This window comes from Drosophila persimilis, unplaced genomic scaffold (genome assembly GCF_003286085.1).
Source record: "Drosophila persimilis strain 14011-0111.01,24,50 unplaced genomic scaffold, DperRS2 tig00000191-arrow-pilon, whole genome shotgun sequence".
NCBI lineage: Eukaryota > Metazoa > Arthropoda > Insecta > Diptera > Drosophilidae > Drosophila > Drosophila persimilis.
Genome location: NW_020825298.1, coordinates 5,151,025 through 5,172,078, shown reverse-complemented (window position 1 = coordinate 5,172,078; position 21,054 = coordinate 5,151,025). Strand labels below are relative to the sequence as shown.

At 46.0% G+C, this 21,054-nt stretch overlaps 1 protein-coding gene across 2 annotated transcripts; it reads right to left on the bottom strand.

Moving 5' to 3' along the window:
- Nucleotides 1–874: 874 nt before the first annotated feature.
- Nucleotides 875–20,904, bottom strand: LOC113565740 (small ubiquitin-related modifier 1-like). 2 transcript variants are annotated; one of them, XM_026988764.1, is made up of 4 exons: nt 20,853–20,904; nt 1,352–1,466; nt 1,240–1,288; nt 875–1,166 (listed from the first exon to the last, which is right to left on the bottom strand). In XM_026988764.1, the coding sequence occupies exons 1-4, from the start codon at nt 20,868–20,870 to the stop codon at nt 1,151–1,153; spliced, it is 198 nt and encodes a 65-aa protein (XP_026844565.1). In that variant the 5' UTR covers nt 20,871–20,904; the 3' UTR covers nt 875–1,150. The 2 variants fall into 2 exon arrangements, with proteins under 2 accessions (XP_026844565.1, XP_026844564.1); XM_026988763.1 differs by lacking the exon at nt 20,853–20,904 and having other exon boundaries at nt 1,352–1,628.
- Between the last annotated feature and the right edge of the window lie 150 nt (nt 20,905–21,054).

Here is a 21,054-nt window from a genome sequence, read left to right as displayed (position 1 = left end):
GGACGATGGCAGGACTTATGAGCACGACGCTCACTCTCGAATTTCTTAGTTGAGGCCAATTAATTTCTAAAGTCAGCGACGTGCCCAGGACGTGCTCTCTGGCTGGCTGGCTGTGTGTCGTAAATCTTAACGAACGAAAAGCAAAATTCCTACGCACTCTCCAGTCCTCGCGAATGCCGCTCATAAATATACGTCTTCCAAAGGTATCGAAGGCAAGGACACAAAAAGGATACAAGACGTGTAGAGGGCAGCCCCAGCCCGGAACCATTCGCTTGTTATTCCACCGTTTGTGGCCATAATAGCCAGTCGTGGCCGTTGCTGAAATACGTCAAAATATTTGGCATTCGATGGGTGAGTGTGGCACCCAAATCGTAGCCCCCTTGCCCCCTCTGCCCCCTTAAGTCATAACTATTCTCTTCCATCTAATCGGAACTTTTGTTCTGTTTTGTTTTATTGTCGCACAAGCAGGCCACGATGGCACACGGAACAGAATGTCAGCCAAGCAAAACACATAAATCTCGCCCCAGACCCAGGATTTCGGGACGAGATGGGACCAGGGGGGGATGGGACCAGGGGGGATGCCTTCCCCCTCTTCAGATAGGTGTTGATAACGTTGTTCTCCGGTCCTCTCCGGCTGTACATCTTAATCGTAATGCAAAAGTTGTCAAGTTGATATGTAAACGAAAAACGTGCTGCAAATATTTGCTGATGCCAAATTCCTTACCATTTCCCGACCCCCCCCCCACCTCGCATTTCCCTGCTGGTGTCAACGCAATTTTTTTCTAATTTATGAGCTTGGACAGGAGGTGGCATCTTCTGGTTTTACGGGGTGGTGGAGGGGGTGCCCTTAGAGCTAGATAGAAACTACATAAAATGTTGAACAATTTAACGATTTAATGATCTATGTGAGAGCAGGGTCCTCCAGTTTCGTGTAGAGGAGAGTCTGTAGAGTTGCCGCCTTGAGGAAGAGTAGAGTGGAGTAGAGTTGCCGCCTTGAGGAAGAGTAGAGTGGAGTAGAGTTGCCGCCTTGAAGAAGAGTAGAGTGGAGTAGAGTTGCCGCCTTGAAGAAGAGTAGAGTGGAGTAGAGTTTGCCATCATCGCGTCTTTTTTTTGTCTGCCAAGCCAATTGTCTTCCGCCTAGTCTGCCGTTCTAACCATTTGACTTCCTGATGAACAAAAAGGTATTAATTCTTTTATTATTGCCAAATTCGAGGCTTTTTGTTTCTGTTGTAGAGTTACCACACTCCCTGAGAATTGAATGGGCGGCATTTTTGAATCAGGAATTTTTCTGTGGGGTATTTGCTCTTTCAAAATTTGTCTTTTTCGAGTAGCAATTGTTTGTGCAACTTACTGAATTGGTTTTCGATGAACTCCGATACACCAGGACCTTCCTTCGCCGTGTATATATCGATTTGGTCGCCTTCTTCCATGCCCAAGTCGCTGGGGGTCTCCGTATCGCCGATGTACTGTCCATTAAATAAAAATTTCAACATGATCAACGGCAAATCCAATTCTTTGCAATATATATTCTTAAATTTCGTGAAATTTTGTGTCATTTCTAATTGGCCTTCGGTGAAGGCATACGCATGCAGGTGGTGGTGAAACGCGTTCACTTTTATTCGAATTTTTTCCATTTGAAACAAAAATTATTATTTTACTTGTTTTCCGTTCAAAGAGTTGACTTTAAATGAACTACGAAAACATATACTTTTGGCAGGACACAAAGCAAAGGCTGCTTTGTTTTCAAATAGGAAATAAATATTTTTGGCAGGACACAAAGCAAAGACTGCTTTGTTTTTGTCGAAAATCTGTTGTTTTTTTTAATTACAGAAAAAATTAAAAGCGGGAAAACTCTCAAACTTTTGTGAAGGGGGAGACCAAGCGTTACAGATTTAGCCACAAAATCGGAAGGCTTGAAGGCTCGAAGGCCTGCACACACTCAACACACACTTGGAGCAAGTATTAATCCACATCCGAGTTATTATTCATGCTGATTGTATGAACATTTCAGCTTTTATGTGAACCGTAAAACTTTACTTCCTGACTTTTCATCGGGCCCGGCCCGGCCCACCTGAAAGGGCTTATGTGGGGGGGAGGCAATGGAATTATCCTACAGATACATGTGTACCCCCTGACTGCATCCCCTCTCCGTATTCATACCCTTTCAGAGGGTATTCTAGCTCTCAAATTCTACTCAATTTAGTGAGTGACTATTTTGTTGGTAAGGCAAAAGGGTATGAGGAGATTCGCCGCCAAAAGTCACTCTTTTCGGCCATAAAGTTGGGAACATTTTCAATTTTCCACATACAGAAGGGCACAATATTTTTGCGCGTGTGTGTGTGGGCGAATAGTTTTTTAGCAATTCCAGTTACCACCAGGTAGTACTCGTAGGACTTTGGTTACAAAAGGCACACACACACACACACACACACACACGCAGAGAGAGAGAGCGCAGAGAATGGGAAGGACTCTGTGTAGTTGCTTCCGTTTCCGTTGGCAACTTTGTCCTTTCATTGCTGGAGGGAGGGAGGGAGAGCTGTGCGATGCGATGCCCACTCGGCTTAAATATCATTATTATTAACCCTGCCAACTGGTGGCGTGTGTGTGTGTGTGTGTGTGTGTGTGTGTGTGTGGCACTTAACAGGCCGCCAACTCGGGGTTTCGGTGGCTCTACTTGAGCCTTGGGCCGTGGGCTGTGGGGATCCGGAGATTGGCTGAGAGTAGCCCAGACATTGGTTAGGTAAATTATACTTACGGGCGAAAGTTATGCCTCGTTAAGGACTCTCCCCCACACCCCCCGCTCTCCCCCACTCTCCCACTCACGTAGTTGTTAAATGCCACGTTTCACTTGAATAATTGAGAGCGATTAGGCCAAAAACTTTTGCATTGATTAAGGTTTAAGTTGGCCAAACATTTGTCCGTCTCTGCCCCCGAACCAGGGGGGGGAGGGCCCGTCATTGTTTTCCACGGGCCTCGACTCGATTCCGATTCCGAGTCCGACTCCTCCTTCTCCACCTTTGTGTGTCATTTGCCATCAGCAAATGTTTAAATATGCATTACGTGTGTTATTCCCATGTTCAGCAGCACTTGGGGATTACCGAGAGCTGTAGATGAAAGCCAGGCCAGGACCGTGTCTGTTCCTGTGAAGAGTTTTTAACACTTTTGGGAATTTCCAGCTGACTGGAGTCCACAACTTGTTATGAGATCTTCAAACAATCTAAAGCCAGACCAGGAAATATGTACTTGCCTCAAGTGCCAGGAGGGGCCCCCCAGCATAAGCCTGAAACCCTATAGATATCGATTGTGGGAGGAGGGGGGGGAGGCAGGGAGGAGTGTGTGAACAGTAAAGTTACACTCTCAAAAGTCAAATGCCCTGGCTCATTTTCAGTTTCAGTTGGCCCGGCAAATGGTGGGGCAAACGGAGCCTAAACCAAGAGGCATGCCCCTTCCACGGCTTCCAGGGCTGAGTCGGGCCAAACAAATATGAGCACGCTTCAGGTACTAATTACACCTGGGCCAGTCCCTAATGAAGCCCAAATTGTAGTTCTCCCCCCCCCCCCCCCCCCCCCCCCCCCCCCCCGAAAATGCCGAGCTGCATAAATTGCAGAGCCAGAGCAGTGCCAGAGGACGTCCAGGACGAGGCAAGAATGTGGCCAGGCGATATGCAAATACAAATCAAACGGCAGAGGCAGAGGATGAAGAATGCAGGATGGCAAAAACAAGCCATGCCCATCATTATGCCAGGACCGGGGACCGGGGACCGAGGACCAACCCAACTCGCAGAAATATGCGACAGCACAGCCAGGAGGAGGGGAGGAGGGTACCGGGGGCACGGGTACACAAAAAGAATGCCTGACAAAAACTGAGTGCAGATCTCTGGGCGACAGAGACACACTGAGGCCACATTATCTCCCAGGGAGACAGGGCAAAGGCAAATGTCAAACGTTTTGCCAGAGCTGGAAAATTTGCATGCAAAGCCAGGCCAGGCAAGAGCAGACCCTGGCACGCCCACAGCTACGCCTTAAATGCAGCTCCATCCATACACCATACTCCATACTCTCTCTCTCGGCCTCTCCATAGTTCTCGATGGAGAACTGCCTGCCTTTGTGTGCGATTTTCACAAATGCAAACACTTTGATTTTGATTTCAGAATTTTCTTCCTTTTTATACGCTTTCCGAGGGTATTAAGGATTGGATTAGAAGATCAACACAGAGGCGAAAAGTTCTATAAAGTAAGGGAGTCTCTTCTATAAACGACGAAGCGAGTGAGCAGGGGGTTAGCGCTGGAGCAAAGGAAGCCCCGAAAGATTCTGGCTGTGGCTATAAATCGCTCAGGGTTCAGTCGTAGTACAGATCTTTGCAAGAGAAACTTGTTTGATTCCAAGGATATTTCACGAAAATGGCATTAATATAATTCTAATCATTTTCATAGAATTTATTTCAGATATTAATCGGAAAGAGGCCTCCAAGAAACCCTTGTTGCTGCCATGAGAAGCCACCCCTTCAAATGGAAATATTATATCTAGAACCTATGGATATTTGAGGGTATCCAAGTAACCCTCCAAAGGCCCACAGCCTTCTCTGCCTGGCACTCTTTTCTTTTTACGGTTTTTTTGTGTGTGTGTGTTTTGGTTGTGCTCTTTTTTGCCTGTCTCCCACGCCAGCAAAGGAAGAGGATCAACTACTGCCACTCACATTCGCATTCACACAGATACTCGCATTTAAAAGGCCAATGTCTATGGGTGTGTGGGTGTGTGGGTGCGCCTGTGTGTGTGTGTGAGTATTATTTATGTTCTACGCTAGAAATCTATTTGCACCGCACCACAAATCTCAGCTCAGCGAACCCAGAGCGAAAAAAAAAGAAGAAAAAAGAACGTAATGGATGGATGGTAAAGGAAAGGGAAGAGGAAAAGGGCAGCGGAATGGGGCCAGGGATTGGCGAAGGCAAATCCATTCAGAGGCAGGCATCGGACAACGCATCGCATTCGCATTAAATCGAAGTCGTTCTCATGGATGCACCACCCACACACACACACACAGAGAAGGCCACACACACACATAAACTTTGGAGCCATTTGGCAGCGGAATTGTATGAGAAGCCGAATCTCAGAGCATTGGAGGTGCATTCGTGAAATACTTGGCTACTGCAGAGATATTTGGGAATTCCAAGGGGCAAAGGCCTAGACCTGAGAAGGCGAATATCGTATCATAAATATTTATGTCTAAGGTATGGCCTTTATGGCTCTAGGTATTACATAATTTTGTGCTTAAAGAAGGCGTAGGTCTTAAAGAAATTTGGAACTAAAATCTATAAAATTGTATGTATTTTTGGTATATTTATATCCATGGAAAAACAATCGATATATGTACGTTTTAATGTTGATCGATTCCCCCTTCAAACTAGGTTTTTACGAAACTTTTCTTAGACCTTTTGCCGAACACTTTTCCTGGGGAGGCGAATAAATATGTATTCTTTTTGTTTTAGTGACCAAAATGTATTCCTTTTTAAGCATTTTACCCATAGATGGACTCACGCGAGCATCTCAGATCGAAGCCTCAGGGTTTGGTTTGCAATTCCAAGAGATTTTGTATTTGGAACAGCTGCCCTCCTCAAGGGTTATATACATTTCAGAAAGTTCTAATCTTTAAATAGGAAGTTTAAATATGCCATAACACATAAATAGACCTCAACAAAATTCCCCAATAATTCGTAGGACTTTAAAGGACACTTTAAAGGATTTCCTTGGCCCCCTTTTAGGGTACTCCCGAATTCGTGCTCGTTGCTGATTTTTCTTTGATTTCTTGTAATTTTTGTTGTTTTGTCTGTTCGGCTCTGTTTGGTCTGTTTGTTTGTTGTAGTTGCAGCGCCTGTTTGCGGGTTGTGGGGGGGGCGGGGGGCGAAGGCGCGGCCACACACACACACACAGCGAAAGCCCGACCGGGGCCAGGGCACTTGCATATCTGTGTAAATTTATGATTGCCCCATTTCCGTTTTTTACAGTCAGAACCAGGGCCGGTCCCCATTCCCCCCGCCCCCCATGCCACGCCCCTGCTATTGACTGTCTGTCTGCCTCTGGGTTCTGTCTCCTGTCCAACTCGGTCCGATTCCGCCGCTGCCACTGCCGCTGGGTCCTGAGTGAGAGAGAGTCCTGTGTATGGCACTGAAGCTGGTGCTCCTGGTTGCTTATCCTGTGACCGGCATTATTGTGTGACCCCCTTGGGCCGTGCTGCACTTTTCTTCTTGCCACTGCCTCTTTCTTGGTCTGTTCGGATCCTGTTCTGGTTTTATTTTTTCAAATCCAATGCCGCCTGCAGCTGACTTGCGACTGGGCTGTGTCCTGGGTGAATGCTACCCACGGATTGCCACGGGTATTGACTCGTCGTGGTTCGCTGCACCAACGCTGTTCCGTCCCCCTGGCCCCCTTGTCCCCCATGTCCCCTCCCGGGCAACGGTTATGGCTTTGAAGCCTCAACCAGCCCCACAGCCACACAGCCCCACAGCCGTATGGGGTTTTAATTTTGACAGCTGCAGATAAATTGTTAAATGCAGGCCGGCCCCAGTCCCAGTCCCAGCTCCAGTCCCCCTCCCCCGTTCTGCTGCTCTGAGTGCTTTATGTGGGCTTACGCTTGTAGGTGTATCTCCCTCTGTGCCTCTCTCTGTGTCTCTGTGTATCTGCATCTGTGTGTGAGGTTGAATATAAATTTATCTTTTCGTTTTTGCTCGACCATCGAAGCCGTGTACATTTTTCAGCATTTTTCTTCCAGCTCCAGCTCCAACTCCCCCGCACTTTTGTTGTTTGCCATTGACAGGCGCCCATCAAATGCATCTCTCTCTCTCCGTCTCTGTCGCTGTCTCTGTCTCTGTTGCGCCTCTGGGATGCCTGATTGCAGGCGCCACAAAAAGTAGACTGCCACTCGAAAATGCATTGTATCTATCAGTTTGTTCGCGCTCGGTCGGGCCATGAAATATGCTGGACCGTATTTATGTCATAAATAAAAACGGCGTTAAATATTTTCTCCACTGCCCTGTTCGGTTCTGCCCCGTGAATCAATTCTTTTTGTCGTGGATCAACATTTAACGCAATTTAAAAAGTTCAGCCTCCCTGCAGGCCCCATCCTCATCCTCTTCCATGTCCTTGTCCACGTCCTCCTCCACGTCCTCCTCCACGTCCTATACATATTTATATTTGAAAATTTATTCATTTGATTGAAGAGTGTCCGACGTAATGGTTGACGGAATGCTGCTGGAACTAAGTGGAGGAAATGCGACTGTAAATTTACTGAACTCCTGAATTAATTGAGTTAATAAATCCTTCTTTTTTTCCTGCAGAGTCCCCACTGGAACCCAGATGATTATATTTGTCTAATTAGGGGACGATTGATTGCTTACCACAAAAAAAAGGTGAGTACTTTGAATGGAAATATAAAATAGATTTAAATTACTAAAAAATTACCACCTTTGACATTCTGGAGACACTTTTAATGATTAGTAGCTTATATTGTTGGAAATTAAAGGCACTAGCTAGTGGATTAAAATAGGGCCATACCTGGCAAAATATTTGAAATTTAAAGATATATTAAAAATGGTAGGAAACTTCAACTGTGGCTCAATCTTCAGATACAGACATTTTTTTGGAATTAAACAAATAGTTCAATGAAAAATCTTAAAATTCTCTTGCAATTTTTGTGGATTTTGTGGCTGCAGATGCCAAAAGAAAAATTATGAAAATTCGTACAAAGGCGGTTTTTGAATTTTTAAAAAATATGTATTTGTGAGTCTGAAATGTGACCAGAGCATTTACATAAAGTAGAAATACTGTCGCGCTGGGAATATTATATATATATAAATAAATAATGGCAACGAAGGTCCAAAGAGGCAACAAAATATATATATATTTTTTGGATGTTTTACTTCTCCAAACACGATTTTATTTCCCTAATGCACCATTTAGCAAGATCGAGCGGCGATCCACATACTTTTCATGTGGCCGTATCTTTGGTATTTTCCTAGAAGGTGTGAGATATTTTACTCCTATTAAAGATAGGAATGGGATACTAATAATAGGAAAGGATCTCCGTAAACTATTCATAAATAATCGCATACATAGTCCGTTTTAGGATATATCTTTCCATTATCCCATAATTCAGTGCGGTTTGGAGTTCTCTATCGAATACTAAACACAGGAGAATACTTAACCTGTCATTCGCAAATCTTAATTTACAAAATGAACCCACTTATTAATAAAAACATATCACATTTCAATGTAATGGACGTCATACAGAAGTGGGATCTAATGCTCTAAGCCCAAGATTTGGATTATTAATCTAAGCTGGGGCTGCCGTATTGGCTGATAGGGGTCGTCCTACCACAGATTTTAAGGTATATAGTACAAGTTTGAAGTATGAGGATGGGATCTACTCTTCCTGGGCTACAATTTAATTACTTATTACCAAATATACCGAATACTGCTCCATAGAAGGTCGCACACTCTTCCCAGCGGAGTGCCCAGAATACTCCACAAAAACATCTATTCTTAACCAGTTCTCCTGTCTCCTCTCATAAAGGTTTACCCACCTTTCAGAATACCGAAATAAAGGCCACCATTTGGCACATTTCACATGCCTTTCGGGGGAGTTAATCTAGTTAATGTGTTAATCTATTATCGGGCTGCTTCTTTGGGTGCCAGTTAGTTAATCAGTTGAATATTGATTCCCTTGGCCCAGCTGCCTCATCGGATCTCTGCCGGTGGCCTTTGAATTTCGAATGGCAGTCGGTAGTCGGTAGTCGGTCTCTTCGCTTCATTTCTTATCTCTCGCTCCATTTAACTCAATTTGAGGCAACCGCAGTGCACTTTTCAGTCTTCGCCAGTATCCTGCAGGATCCATCTTCAGCTCAGCTCGGCACCCGCTGTGTGCGACAGACTTTTGTCCTGCTTCCGGCACTATCTCACACACACACACACACACACACACGCACACACATACTGCACTCAGGCGAAATGAAAACGCAAACCGAAAAGAAGGAAAAGAAGGAAAAGCAGGAAAAGCAGCAGAAGTAAGAGGAAAGTAAGTGCAATGGGCTGCCGAAAGCCGCGTTGACATTTTCATTTAAATTATGCACATCAGTTGAACCCAGCCCCACCTCCTCCCCTCCTCCCCTCTGGCCACATCTCAAGACCCCCCCCCCCCTCAGGCAGCGGCAGCGACAAAGACGCCGGATAAGCCAAGGTCCTGATTCGGAATCTGCCTTCTTCTGCCACCAACTTTTTGTCAACGCACATTTTACAGTTATGGCAGTGGCAGTGGCAGTGGCAGTGGCAATGCCTCCGTTTCCTGCCCCCCCAAGAACTCCGTTGTGCCCCAAGGCCCGAGGCCTGAGGCATTGTCTGCAATGCAGATTCTGATTCTGATTCAGATTGAGATTCCGGTGGTGCTCGGTGCTCGGTGCTCCCTGCCCGCCGCTGTCGACTAATTAAAACGGAAATCCACAATGGCTCCGACCCGGCACTTCCGTTTAAGTAAAAGAACATTTCTTCATGAACAAAAAAGTTGAAAGTTTTTTATTATAATTTCTTGTCCAACCCCCCCGCCGCCTTGAAGGACAAGCCCAAGCGCTTGTAAGCCGCCGCTAAGACCATAAAAAAGAAGCAAAGAAATAAAAACTTTGTCAGCCTCCGAATGGTGTAAAATTAATAAAAATTACGGGCACAGGCCTGGGGGGGGGTGGGGGGAAGGAAAAGTTTTAGCGACTCTGAATTATTGTCAACTTGGCCTAGATCTTCACGGATTTTTGGCCATTCACTGGGGCTTAGCTGTGGCTGCCGATGGAAATCCTTCGCTTAAATTGTGCTGTGCCCCCAGGGACACGAAGGGATTTGCTACACTTATCGCTTACTCCTTTTGTTGTTCTCCCAGGATCCGGTGCAGCGTGGGTGTGTGTGTGCCCTAATTAGAAACGCGTTTTCAGGTTATTGTTCCAGCTACGAACCAGAGACGTGCCCCGCGGCGGGGCTCTGCCACAGCCATTGAAACGTGTGCGTCGGATATGACTAATGCATGAACATTATAGCCCGGCCAACCTGTAGATATGTAGATATGCCCGAGCATTCATGACGTACAGACTCTCGTTTTTCCCCCGCATGATAATGAGGAGAGGCCCGCGGCCATGGGGGCGGGGGCGGGAGGGCAGCGTGTGGTCTCAAAATGGAAATGCATTGTTTTCTGTTGCCGCGGGCACGAAACGAGCTGAAAAGCGTACAGGAAATGCACTGAAAACGGAACCAATTTAGAAGCTGCAACAAGATTAGCTCCTGGCCAGAGGACAGAGGTGTGTCCATGTCCAGAATCAATTACACAGCTCGAGAGACCCGGCAGTGCCACTCGCCTGCAGTTGGAATCGATTGGAGCCTGGCCTTGGAGCCGAATTTCTGGCAATTAAATAAAGTTCAAGGCAAATGGACACAGCAACAGATGCAACAAATGAGAACAATTCTAATTAGTTTGGAGAGATGTGCCCCATCATGTGTGAAACTGTCTCTACTGGGGAGTCCTTTCAAAAGGGGAATTTGCCACAAATAAATTGGCAATTTACAAAAACGGAGACGAGAAAGGAATGTTTTTTGGGGAAATTGCGGCAAAAGAATTTCCCGAAAATCGAGAACAAGCACAGGTGTTCACTGCACAGCAAAGGGGAGGGAGATGGAGGGGGAACTGCGTAACAAATGTGCATTTAATGCAGTTTTCTCCATCTCCATCTCCATCTCCATGGCAGAGTCGGTCCTCTGTGGCAGCAGCAACGACAAATTACACATACGTTGCCACGTTGCCGGCAATCATTTATGCAGTCAGCTTTGACTTTGGCCCAAAAACAAAAAGTACATGTGCCTGGCCAAAATAAATATATGCTGCAACGTTTGATGCAGTCGTGCAACAGGCAGCAGAGGCAGCTGGCAGTCGAGGCAGCTGGCAGTCGAGCAGATTATATTGGAAAAAGTTAACTTATTGCATAATGCTGTAAAAGCTGCAAAACCGTCTGCCATTGGCATAATGAATGAGCAGCCACTCAGAATTTCCTGCTTGCTTCTGCTGCTGATGCTGCTTTGAGTCGCTTATCCCCAGCCCTGGTCCCCCTTCGCCACCCCTATCCCCATCATTGATTCATGACTCGCATCCGCCTCATCCGGCGGAGCCATTTGGCGCTCAAAAACGTTTACGAATGCATCCAAGGGTGGCACCAAACGGCAAACTGAATATGCAGATAATTTTTCACTTGATATCACCGATAACATAATTTGTTTGCACATGAAATTGATGTGCAGTGAAAAAAGCACAAGGAAAACTGCAAATGGTAGGGGGTGGAGTGAATGCCGACTAAGGGATGCCCTGTATTCAGTGGGACTTTGCAGATACAAGCCATAGAAGTCCTTGGGAAGGTAAAAGGGAAGCATAAGTTCCATAAATTCCCAAAAAATACACTCAAAGAACTCTTGATGACTATTCCCCATGAAAATATGATCCTTCCCACGGAAATCACTGGGAGAGTCAAGGGTAAACATGAGATCTATAAATTCCTAAAGAAAATCCCCAACAAACTTTGTTCTTTTAGATCTTTTAGTCTCAAGGAACTCTTCATAACTATTCCCTATGAAACTATGCTCCTTTCCACAGAAATCACTGGAAGAGTCAAAGGTAAACATGAGATCTATAAATTCCTAAAGAAAATCCCCAACAAACTTGGTCCTTTTAGATCTTAAAGTCCCAAAGAACTCTTCATGAATATTCCCTACAAATTCCTAAAGAAAATCCCCAACAAACTTGTTTCTTTTAGATCTTCTAGTCCCAAAGAACTCTTCATGAATATTCCCCATGAAAATGTGCTCCTTTCAGGGGCAACCCTTTTCGTAGGAAGGAGAACCGCAATTTTCAATTTCCCCTCGACAAACTGCCATCGAAAATTGATGTCGAATCTGCATTAAGTCCAAGTCGTGATTGCAGGCCCCTACTGGAGTCCGCAGTTCAATTTCGAATTAGTTTCCAGCAGGGAGAGAGGTCTTGGGGGTCGCAGGGGGAGATGTTCTTGTTAAATCTCTTAACCACATTTGACATAGGCACGTTCTGGCGGTGGAGGCCTGCCAGCCACGTCAACACCTATGACACTTGGCCGCCTGCTGCTGCTGCTGCAATCTTCCCAGCCACTGCTGAGGCAGCACAAAAAAATACAAATTGCAAATAAAATTGAAAATTCAGCGCACTGTCTGCCAAAATCAACATCAAGTCAAAGCCTTTTTCGGGGCAGATGTCAGACCGGGGCAGGGGTCGGGGCTGGGGTCGGGCTTATGCCAGGCACGCAATGCCAAATGTCATGTGCTCGGGGGCACCCAGTGCTCGTTGCTCGGTGCTCGGTGCTCGGTTATCCTGGGTATAAAATTGCGGTTGCCTATTTAATGTCTGCCAGATGCTGTCGTTCGAAATATTGTCAAGGTGTCAGTAGTAAAGTTAATTTCTGGCCTTCTAGTCCACTCGTCCATTGCCTCCCCCCCTGCTGCGGTTGCGGCTCGGTGGCTCTCTCTCTCTCTCTGGTCTGTGTCTGTGTCTAACCGCTCGGCTGTAAAAGAGCTGGAAAGCCAGTCCGGTTTGAGGGGGGGGCCAGGATCAGCCTGGATTCTGTGGGTGCTGGGAAATTGGGCAGAGTCGAGTGTCGTGTGTCACCGCAAAATGAGTCTCATTGGAAATGAATGTCTGTGCTGGTTGCTGCATGGGGCATAAAAGCATTTTGGTTTCACTTCCTCTTTGACATATGCGTGCCACACACGCCCACCACCCCCCAAACGATACCCAAAATTGCTCTCTGACAAATCAGTTTCCCCTCTTTTTTTTAGTGCCTTTTTTCGCTCTCGATTGACAGTTTTTCAAGCCTTCAATTGGCTCCGCAGAGCAATCAAACTTCATTAAAAAGCCAACTCCCCGAGCCTCAACTCAATATTTATGTAAATTTTGGTCCTCTGAAAAATTTCCATAATTAAATATGGCAAAAAAAATATAATAAAAGACTCTGCAGTGGCGAAGGAAAATATGTGCGGCCAAGAAAAATGCTTGAGAAACAACAAAATATAATCAAAGTTAGTTGGGGGATCACTACACTCCAATACGAATTTGGGATACCCTGGAAAAGGCAACAGATGGGCCTTTAATAGGGTTAGGATTGAGGAAATCGTGGGTTCCAAATATTCCGATCACAACTTTTGCCTCCCCAAAGTGCTCTCCGGCCCCTGCGGCCAGTATCGAGAGCGGAACTTGGTCGGAACGCCGCCACTCTTGGCCGGATCCGCTTCTGTTGTGGTTGCCTGCCCTTTGCTTCCAAGGCGGCCCCCCGGCTCCCCGGGCTGTGCAGCAGCCGCATAAAGGCCAAATGCATTAAGTGGGCGTGGCTGGCGTTGGCATAACTTTCAAAAACTAATTAAGCCAACTTAAGTGGCGAGCAGCTTGGCAGGCAGGCAGGCAGCAGGCAGCAGGCGGGAAGGCTCGGAGTCGCTCGGAGGCGGGCTGCCTCCTGGCCTACCAGGCATTTCAATCAAGCGACGCCACAAGAGACGACCTCCAAAAGAGGAGCCCAGCGAGTCGGTAATTTAAAGGCATCTGCCCAAAAAATACCAAACTGCGAGGCGCTAGAAATGCACAACCTATCGGATAGAGATGGGCGCGTGAGGCACAACAGTAGCTAGGAATATGATAAAATAGGCAAAAATGGTACCTATTAGTACCAGTATTACCTATTAAATGTGCCAGATATATTATAGGTGCTAGAGCAGATATAACTTTTGAGTTTAGTGCTGTTTTAAGAGCTTTATCGGATATATTTTTACAAGGCAACTAATTTTATACGATAAATGAATACATTTTTTCCGATAATTAATTCTTTTTTTTCCGAAAAATAAATCCATTTTTTATAAGATTTGCCTAATTATTTGTATTCCCTGAACAGTTCCTTAAACTAATAGCATTCGCTAATTATAATCGCCTAACTTTAACCAACTTTAAACTTCTCTTCTTTCCTCCTTCTGTAATTAAATACCATTATTAAAAGATAATCGTTAATTAATTAAATAAATAAAAAAAAAATTAAATTAAAGGCTTATTTTTTTTGCATTATTTTGTCCAGATTTTTATACATTTTTCCTAATGCTTAGATCCTTAGATCCGTTTAAATTAATTCTTGAGTAGACACTAGAATTATACGATGCCTAAGACGATTATTAACCGATTATTAACCGATTATTATATAGAGCTTCCTCGTAGGAGGCACAATCATATATCCCAGGATAGATCTGGTTCTTCTGTTGCCAATTTCATCAGGTGATCTTTCTTTAAGATAGTTCTGAAAAGCCTATAAGAGTCTTCTTTACTTTCTGTGGTACAACCTATGTTTTATTATATTTATATCTTTTATTGGCAATTCTTGATAGAAAGCATTATATTTTGGCCCATGATTCCTTCGAGTATGCCCAAAATATTGTCGTTATCTCCCATAAATCTGTTGTTTTCGTTTCCTCAACAAAGTAAACCTGACCCGAGGCTAAAATTATGATCCATTTGATGCTGCTGCCCCAATCACGATTTACCGTGGTGGGAGGGAGGGAGGAGGGCCACCCCCCTTCTTAATTACATTACGCGACCACCTCCAGCAGTTGACAACTTGGAGGGGCTGCCTCTGCCTGTGTGTGTGTGTGTGTGTGAGAGGGGGTGGGGGTGTGTGAGGGGTGGGGGTGTACGAACCAACACTAGAGCTGGGGGGAGGAGTGCGCCTTGGTGTTGATTTAGGTTCACTTTAGCGTAAAATGAATGTCCCACTTCAAATAAAAGTCGCACGCTGTAAATCACACAGCGGCAGGAGCAGATTCAGAAGGAAGCAGTGCCAGTGCCAGTGCCAGTGCCAGTGCCAGGAGCAGGAGCAGGAACAGGAATCAGCATCACAAGAAGACCGAAAATCTGGAGGAGCAAGTGCGGCAGACCGTTTCTCTATTTGTGTTTGTGACACTTTGCCGGCAACAAGGAGCGACAACAGCACTCGAATGCGCCGCATGAAACTGGCTTGCACTTGAGTGGCAAGTGGAGGATGACGTGGAGGAGGGTGGAGCACTGGGAGCAGTCGAAAATGTCCAACGGCGACGATGTCGTTGACGATGACGATGACGATGATGATGATGATGACAACAAGGACAATGTCGTCCTCACTCTGCCACCGGAAGTGGCCTGCCGCAAGTGTCAGCGGTGGTCGGGGCTCGCTGGTCGTTGGGCGTCCAACACACTTCATAATTTCTTGTCAGAGGCGGGTCCCCCCTCCCTTCGATGGGGGGTGGGGGGGCACTAAATGACACTTTATAATTGTGCGCCTCAGTGCAAAAGTTTAACAATAAATTGAAAAGTTTTCACAGCTTCTGCCGGAGTCAGAGCCACACGAAAGGGACGCAAAGGCGTTTCTTATTATCCTTTTTCGGCTCCTGCTGCCGTCTTCCTGTGTGTGTGTGTGTCCGCTGTTTGTGTGTGTGCTTTACTTTTTGTCCTGTGAGTTTTAAATGTGCATTTTACAAATGTTACTTGTGGTCTTAGCGCTCTGCAACTTGGTCGAAAAGTTTTTGTTTTAGCTTCTAGTTCTGCCCCATGCCGCATGCCCCCCCAAGGCCCCTGCCCCCCCCTGCCAGTTGTGTTGATGCTGGGGATTATTAAAGCCAGCCCCAACTTTCAAGTTCTCTTCGGAACTGCCTCGAAGCTGCCTCAAAGCTAACGAGTTGGCACTGAAATGCAAAGGAAATGCAAACGAAACTCTCCTCCCCCCTCCCCTCCACTGCCTTTGGCCCCCAGGCAAAAGTTGCACATTTACTTTTAATGATAAAGCAATTTCTGGCCAAAGAAAAGTTAAGTAGAATTAAATTTCGAAAATGGTCTTGCAATCAGGCAACTGACTAATGACACAAATAATTTATCTACCCAGGAGTGGGGGGGGGGAAACGACAAAAATTAGATGCATGGCAAGCAAAAGAATGAAAATTCCACTCAACTTTTGAGACACCAAAACTATTCAACTCTGGCCAGACCTCTGGTGACCCTTTCCACCCTTTCATTTCGGGCGGGGGGGGCCGGGAAATAGTAATGCCAATTACACGCATAATACGCACAATTACAGAATGAATGCCAGGGAGGGAGGGGGAGGAGCAGCAGGCATTCGATGTCCGGCAAAAGTTGCTGGAGTTTGGCATTTGGCAATGCCAAAAAGTTGCAGCTTTAAAGTTGCCGCCGAGCCAAACAGCTGCCGACAAAAGGCAGCCCAGATTATGGCCAAAATGGCGCTGCCCGGTACGGGCTCTAGATATGTTCTCTCCACAGCCGAGGGTTCCGGTTGCCATTTACAAGAAAACAATGGCTCAAAAAGTTTCCTTTTTTTTTCGTTTCGCCCGTGGAAAATGCATGCAATGTGCGTTCGCCCCGAAAAAGGATAAAGTTGTGCAATAAAAAAAAAAACAAAAATAGAGAAAAAATGTAAGCAACACAAAAAAAGTTTTACCATGACACTAGCCATGTTGCATGTGGCAGGGATGGCATCTGAATTAATTTTTAGGAAGGGGTATATGCATTTTTATGGCGGCTTTGCTGGGGGAATAGAGATTCATAATTAATATTGGCAGCAGAGGAGAGACGCCAAAGGATCTAACAGGAGTTGGTCAGGGCTCTGCGGTGTTGGGTTTCTAAGACGCTCTTTTTTGGAGATTTTTCAAAGTTTTATTCGGTTTTAGAATGCCTTAGAGGTTACACAGGAGTAGTCTTTAGAAGGGACTCTCAATAGGCAGGGCAGCCTGGGATAATGCTGAGAAAAGGGGGGTTCTTTGGGCTCCTTTAAGCGTCTGATCTTCAAAGGAAAACTATCAAGTATATGGGCTATAGACTGTAGGTATAATAGGTAGCCAAAGAGCACTACAAAGGATGAATAGTAGCCCGTTTAAGATCCCTATTTCAATATGTATTGATTCGTATAATTATTATAATTTTTAAACATTTATTTAGACTTTTTCCTTTTCATTTCTTCCCTCTTTTTTTTGTGGGCTAATTCCAAGAGCATCCACTATTCCTTATGACCTGTGTTGCCCTTAACCCTCATCATCTCTTTCTACTTTTTGGGGGGGGGGGCAAAACTTAATTTTTGTGTGCATTTTGTGGGGCTTTTGCAGCGTCGAGTGTGCGAGTGCCAGCGAGGTGTAAAAATAATGGCACTTGGTTTTATTTGTATTCTCGGGGCCATAAAAATGCCATAAAATGGCAAGCGAACGCAGCGAGAGCCCGCACAATGCTGTGGCTTAAATTGTGGCATTTTGCTTAGACAAGGCTTAAGGTTTTTGGCCAGGCCAACAAACAACAAACAAGCAAACAACAAGCTCTTCGAGCACTCGGGCAAACAAATCTGGTAGTTGAGGGCTGGCCAAGCGACCACATAATTACACTTTGCACTTGCCCCAGTTCTCAGTGCCCCCCCTCCGTCCCCCCCGGTACGGTCTGCCTTGCGGTCTGGCCGATGCCAATTATAAGCCATGGAATTTAACAAATTAAGCCTCATTACACACGCATTCCCCCACTCCGACACATGCAGCTGACCGCAATCCACTGCAGTGCAACGCCGCGCCGTGGGGCAGACCCGACCCGACCCGATCCGACCCTCTCCTGTTGACACATGACCCACGACCCCCCACGACCCACCCCCACCATCCACAGCCCCTAATCAGCGTGCAAAAACCATTTCGCTTGCTTGTGGTTGGCCAAACCTAATTGCTCATAATTCAAATTGGAGCTGCCGGAGCACCCCTCGCCTCTCGCACCGCCCTCTGACCTCTCACACAACCCGATTTCACAGGAACTTAAAAGTTGTAATTAAAAAATTGCATAGAAGCAATTTATTATTTCCCATAGGTGGGGGGCACTGACAGGCGTTGGGGAGGACCCCTAAGGGTGGGGAAATCTATCTACAGGGAGGGGGGACTTGGGTGGGACAGGAGAGATGCCACGCCTTAAGTTTTCGGCCTTCTATTTGCCTTCGTCATAATTATTATAAGGAAATCTCCAAGCTCGTATTTAACTCTCCTCTCGAATAATGTTTCAAAATGAATCTTTACAGCCAGCTGGGGGGGGCAGTCGTTGGAGTGCCCTTAAAGTGCATTCGGTTTAGAAATCCCTCAACTAAATCAAAGTTAAACATTTTATTAGCTTACCCCGACGGAGTCACAAAGCAACTTTCAATTAAATAGCTCGCTGGCTTCCTGGGCAGGAACAGTAGTCGACGCAGTCAAACTCCTTGCGGATTTAGAGACGTCAAACAAAAGAGCGCCAGAGCCGGGCACAGAGCCAGACCCAGTCCAAGGCCCAGACCCAGGCCAGACCCCAGCCCCAAGCCCCAAGCCGCGCCGAGCCCAGCCAGGCCATGAATTCATTTTAAAAAATTGCAGCTAGAAAACAAAAGGAGCTGCCATTGTGCAATTAAAATTGTATGGCTCTGGGGAGTCCGAGTGGAAGGAGCACAACTCGAAAGGAAACGGAGCTGGGGCGGGGGACTGGGGCCTGGGACTGCCTGCCGATAAGAGAAATTAAAACAAACAGACGCCACGCCATGCGCCACACGCCCTGTAACTGGACAATCTGCACAATTTCCAAAGTGGCACAGTGCAAAGCAAATACACCCGCACTGGCACCCCCACCCCCACCCTCCCCCGAAGAAGGTTCAATCCATGTCCATTCCCATGTCCGGGGAAGTGGTGGTTGGAGGTCCTGGCCCTTGGAGCATCTACAGCTGGCCGTGTTTACGGGCATATCATGACAGTTTTCTTCTTGTTACTTATTTCTTTTCTTTCTTGATTTCCACCACCCCCCTACCCCACCCCCCACCCACCCTGCCTGCTGGCCCCCTCGCATGTGCTTTAAGTTGTCGCAAGTTGTCGGGTCCGGTTTGGTTTGTCTCTGGTCTGGTCTCTGGTCTCCCCGCCGGGCAGCTGGAGTCCCCCATGATATCGCACAAGTTTTTCAATTTTGTGCGTTATTAGAAGCGATTAGAGAAGGGGAGTCCTGCAGGAGGAGGGCGGAGGGCGGAGGGCGGACGAGGAGGATATAAACACTCCACACCAATTGACAGCTGGCTAAATTTGCTGTGAATGTAAAGTTTTTCATATTTTGGGGGTTTAACATGTTTTCATATGCTGAAAATTAGCTAGAATATTTGTATTTTGTAAGACTTTAAGAGCTCACTTCCCCCCTTCATTAGATCCTGTATCTCTTTCTTTGCCTACTATATAAGGACTCTCTTAATGACCCGCTCTTAATGTTTTTTGCCTAATCCCACGACAAATCTTCGTCCCACGCTTCGTATGCGTGTCATAAACAGCCCCAGCCACAGCCACAGCCCCTTCCCCAAGATAAAAGCCAGTCCCGGTCTCCGCTATAAACACATTTATCTGACCCTGAGACATAAAAACCTGCGCCCTCGATAACATTTTATAACTCGGCCAAGTGGCCATAAGCCAGTGGCAAGCAGGACGAAATCAGCCTCCTCGGACCATTTCCACTAATGAATTAAAGCCGCAGCTAGTAAAAGTTAACAACATTTCAACTTGGCCTCCGATAAGCCACCGAATAGAACACATAGGACCCAAAAAAGCGAAAACAAAACCTTAATGAGACATAAAAAATGTTTATGCCCATGGAAAACTAAAAGCCAAACACAACAAACACACAACAAAACAGCAAAACAAACATTATGCAAAAATCATTTTAGGTTTATGGCATCGCACAACCGTACCGCACTGTACATATATATTTTTAGGCACATAAATAAAATTTGCCATGCAAAATGGCATCCCAGGACCCTTCCCAGGAGCAGAGGCAGTGGCAGAGGCAGAGGCAGAAGCAGACAAAAGATAGCGTAATTTAATTGATGGTCCTGGAGGAAATCCATATCATGAGACGAGGGCAGCACAACAGCCACATAAATGTGGGGGAGGGCCAAGAGTGCAAGTGAGGACCAAGGGATACCCTGGGAGGGGGTTTAAGGGATAGAAATATTGTTATAAATTTATCCAAGGATAAGAATTGTAAAAAAGTACTTCCTTTAATGGAAAAAACATTCCAAAATATATATGGCACCCCCTATCAGGGCCTATGCCTACCTAGAACACCCTGTAGCACACATTCCTACCATCTAAAACCAAAAAAAATAGTAAAAACAAGCTGGAAGTAGGAGGAAAAAAAAAAGTGTTAATGAACAAAATAATGAGTTCCAGGGCCGAGTTTTTGGGCCACAAAACATTTTATGACACTAACAGCAAAACACCATGGGGACATGGCGCCCGGGACATGCAGCCCAACCGAACCGAACTTGCCCCACACAGACAGGGGGGTCACGGGGTGGGCGTTGGAGTACGAGTCGCCGCATGAAGCAATAAATAATCACCAAAGTTTCGTTGAATCGAATTATCACCCCCTGAGGTGTAGTTCCGTAATGAATTTGTTTTGGCGGGGGAGGGGTGGGGGGGGGGGCTTGGTTTTTCTTCTCTCGGCATTTAGTTTCATTATGCTTTGCTTTGGGTCCACGACATCTGAGATTCTGCGACTGCGTGACGGGACCCATCCTCGGACCCATTTTCGGTGTGTTCGGATTTGGTTTATTTGGTCTGGTCCGCTCCCCCCCCCCCCCCCCCCCCGCGTTGTTTGTTGGTTGTTAGTTGTTTGGCTTTGGTGTTCTAGTTTTTTGGGTCTTTTTGTAGGTCTGCAAAGCTGCGGCAGCAAATACATTTGATTTGATGCACGGACATGCTGTCACTCACTCGGTCATTTATTTGCATTGAGGTTTGCCGATTTGCTGTTGTCCCCCAATTACAATTGGCAGCGGCAGTGCCAGAAAAATAACACACAACTCCCTGGAATGGAATTTCAATTTGAAATTGGAAGTTTTCGATGACGCATTTTTCGGTATTCTAAAACAATATTTTCACATATTTTTGAAACGTTTCTTTGGGGAATTAATGG

What these genes read in the sequence shown, in the direction of transcription:
- LOC113565740 (XM_026988763.1), bottom strand. Translation starts at nt 1,556, where the DNA reads ATGACACAAAATTTCACGAAATTTAAGAATATATATTGCAAAGAATTG. An exon ending in GTTCATCGAAAACCAATTCA is followed by an intron (nt 1,289 to 1,351) that starts GTAAGTTGCACA and finishes AATACCCCACAG; the next exon opens with AAAAATTCCTGATTCAAAAA.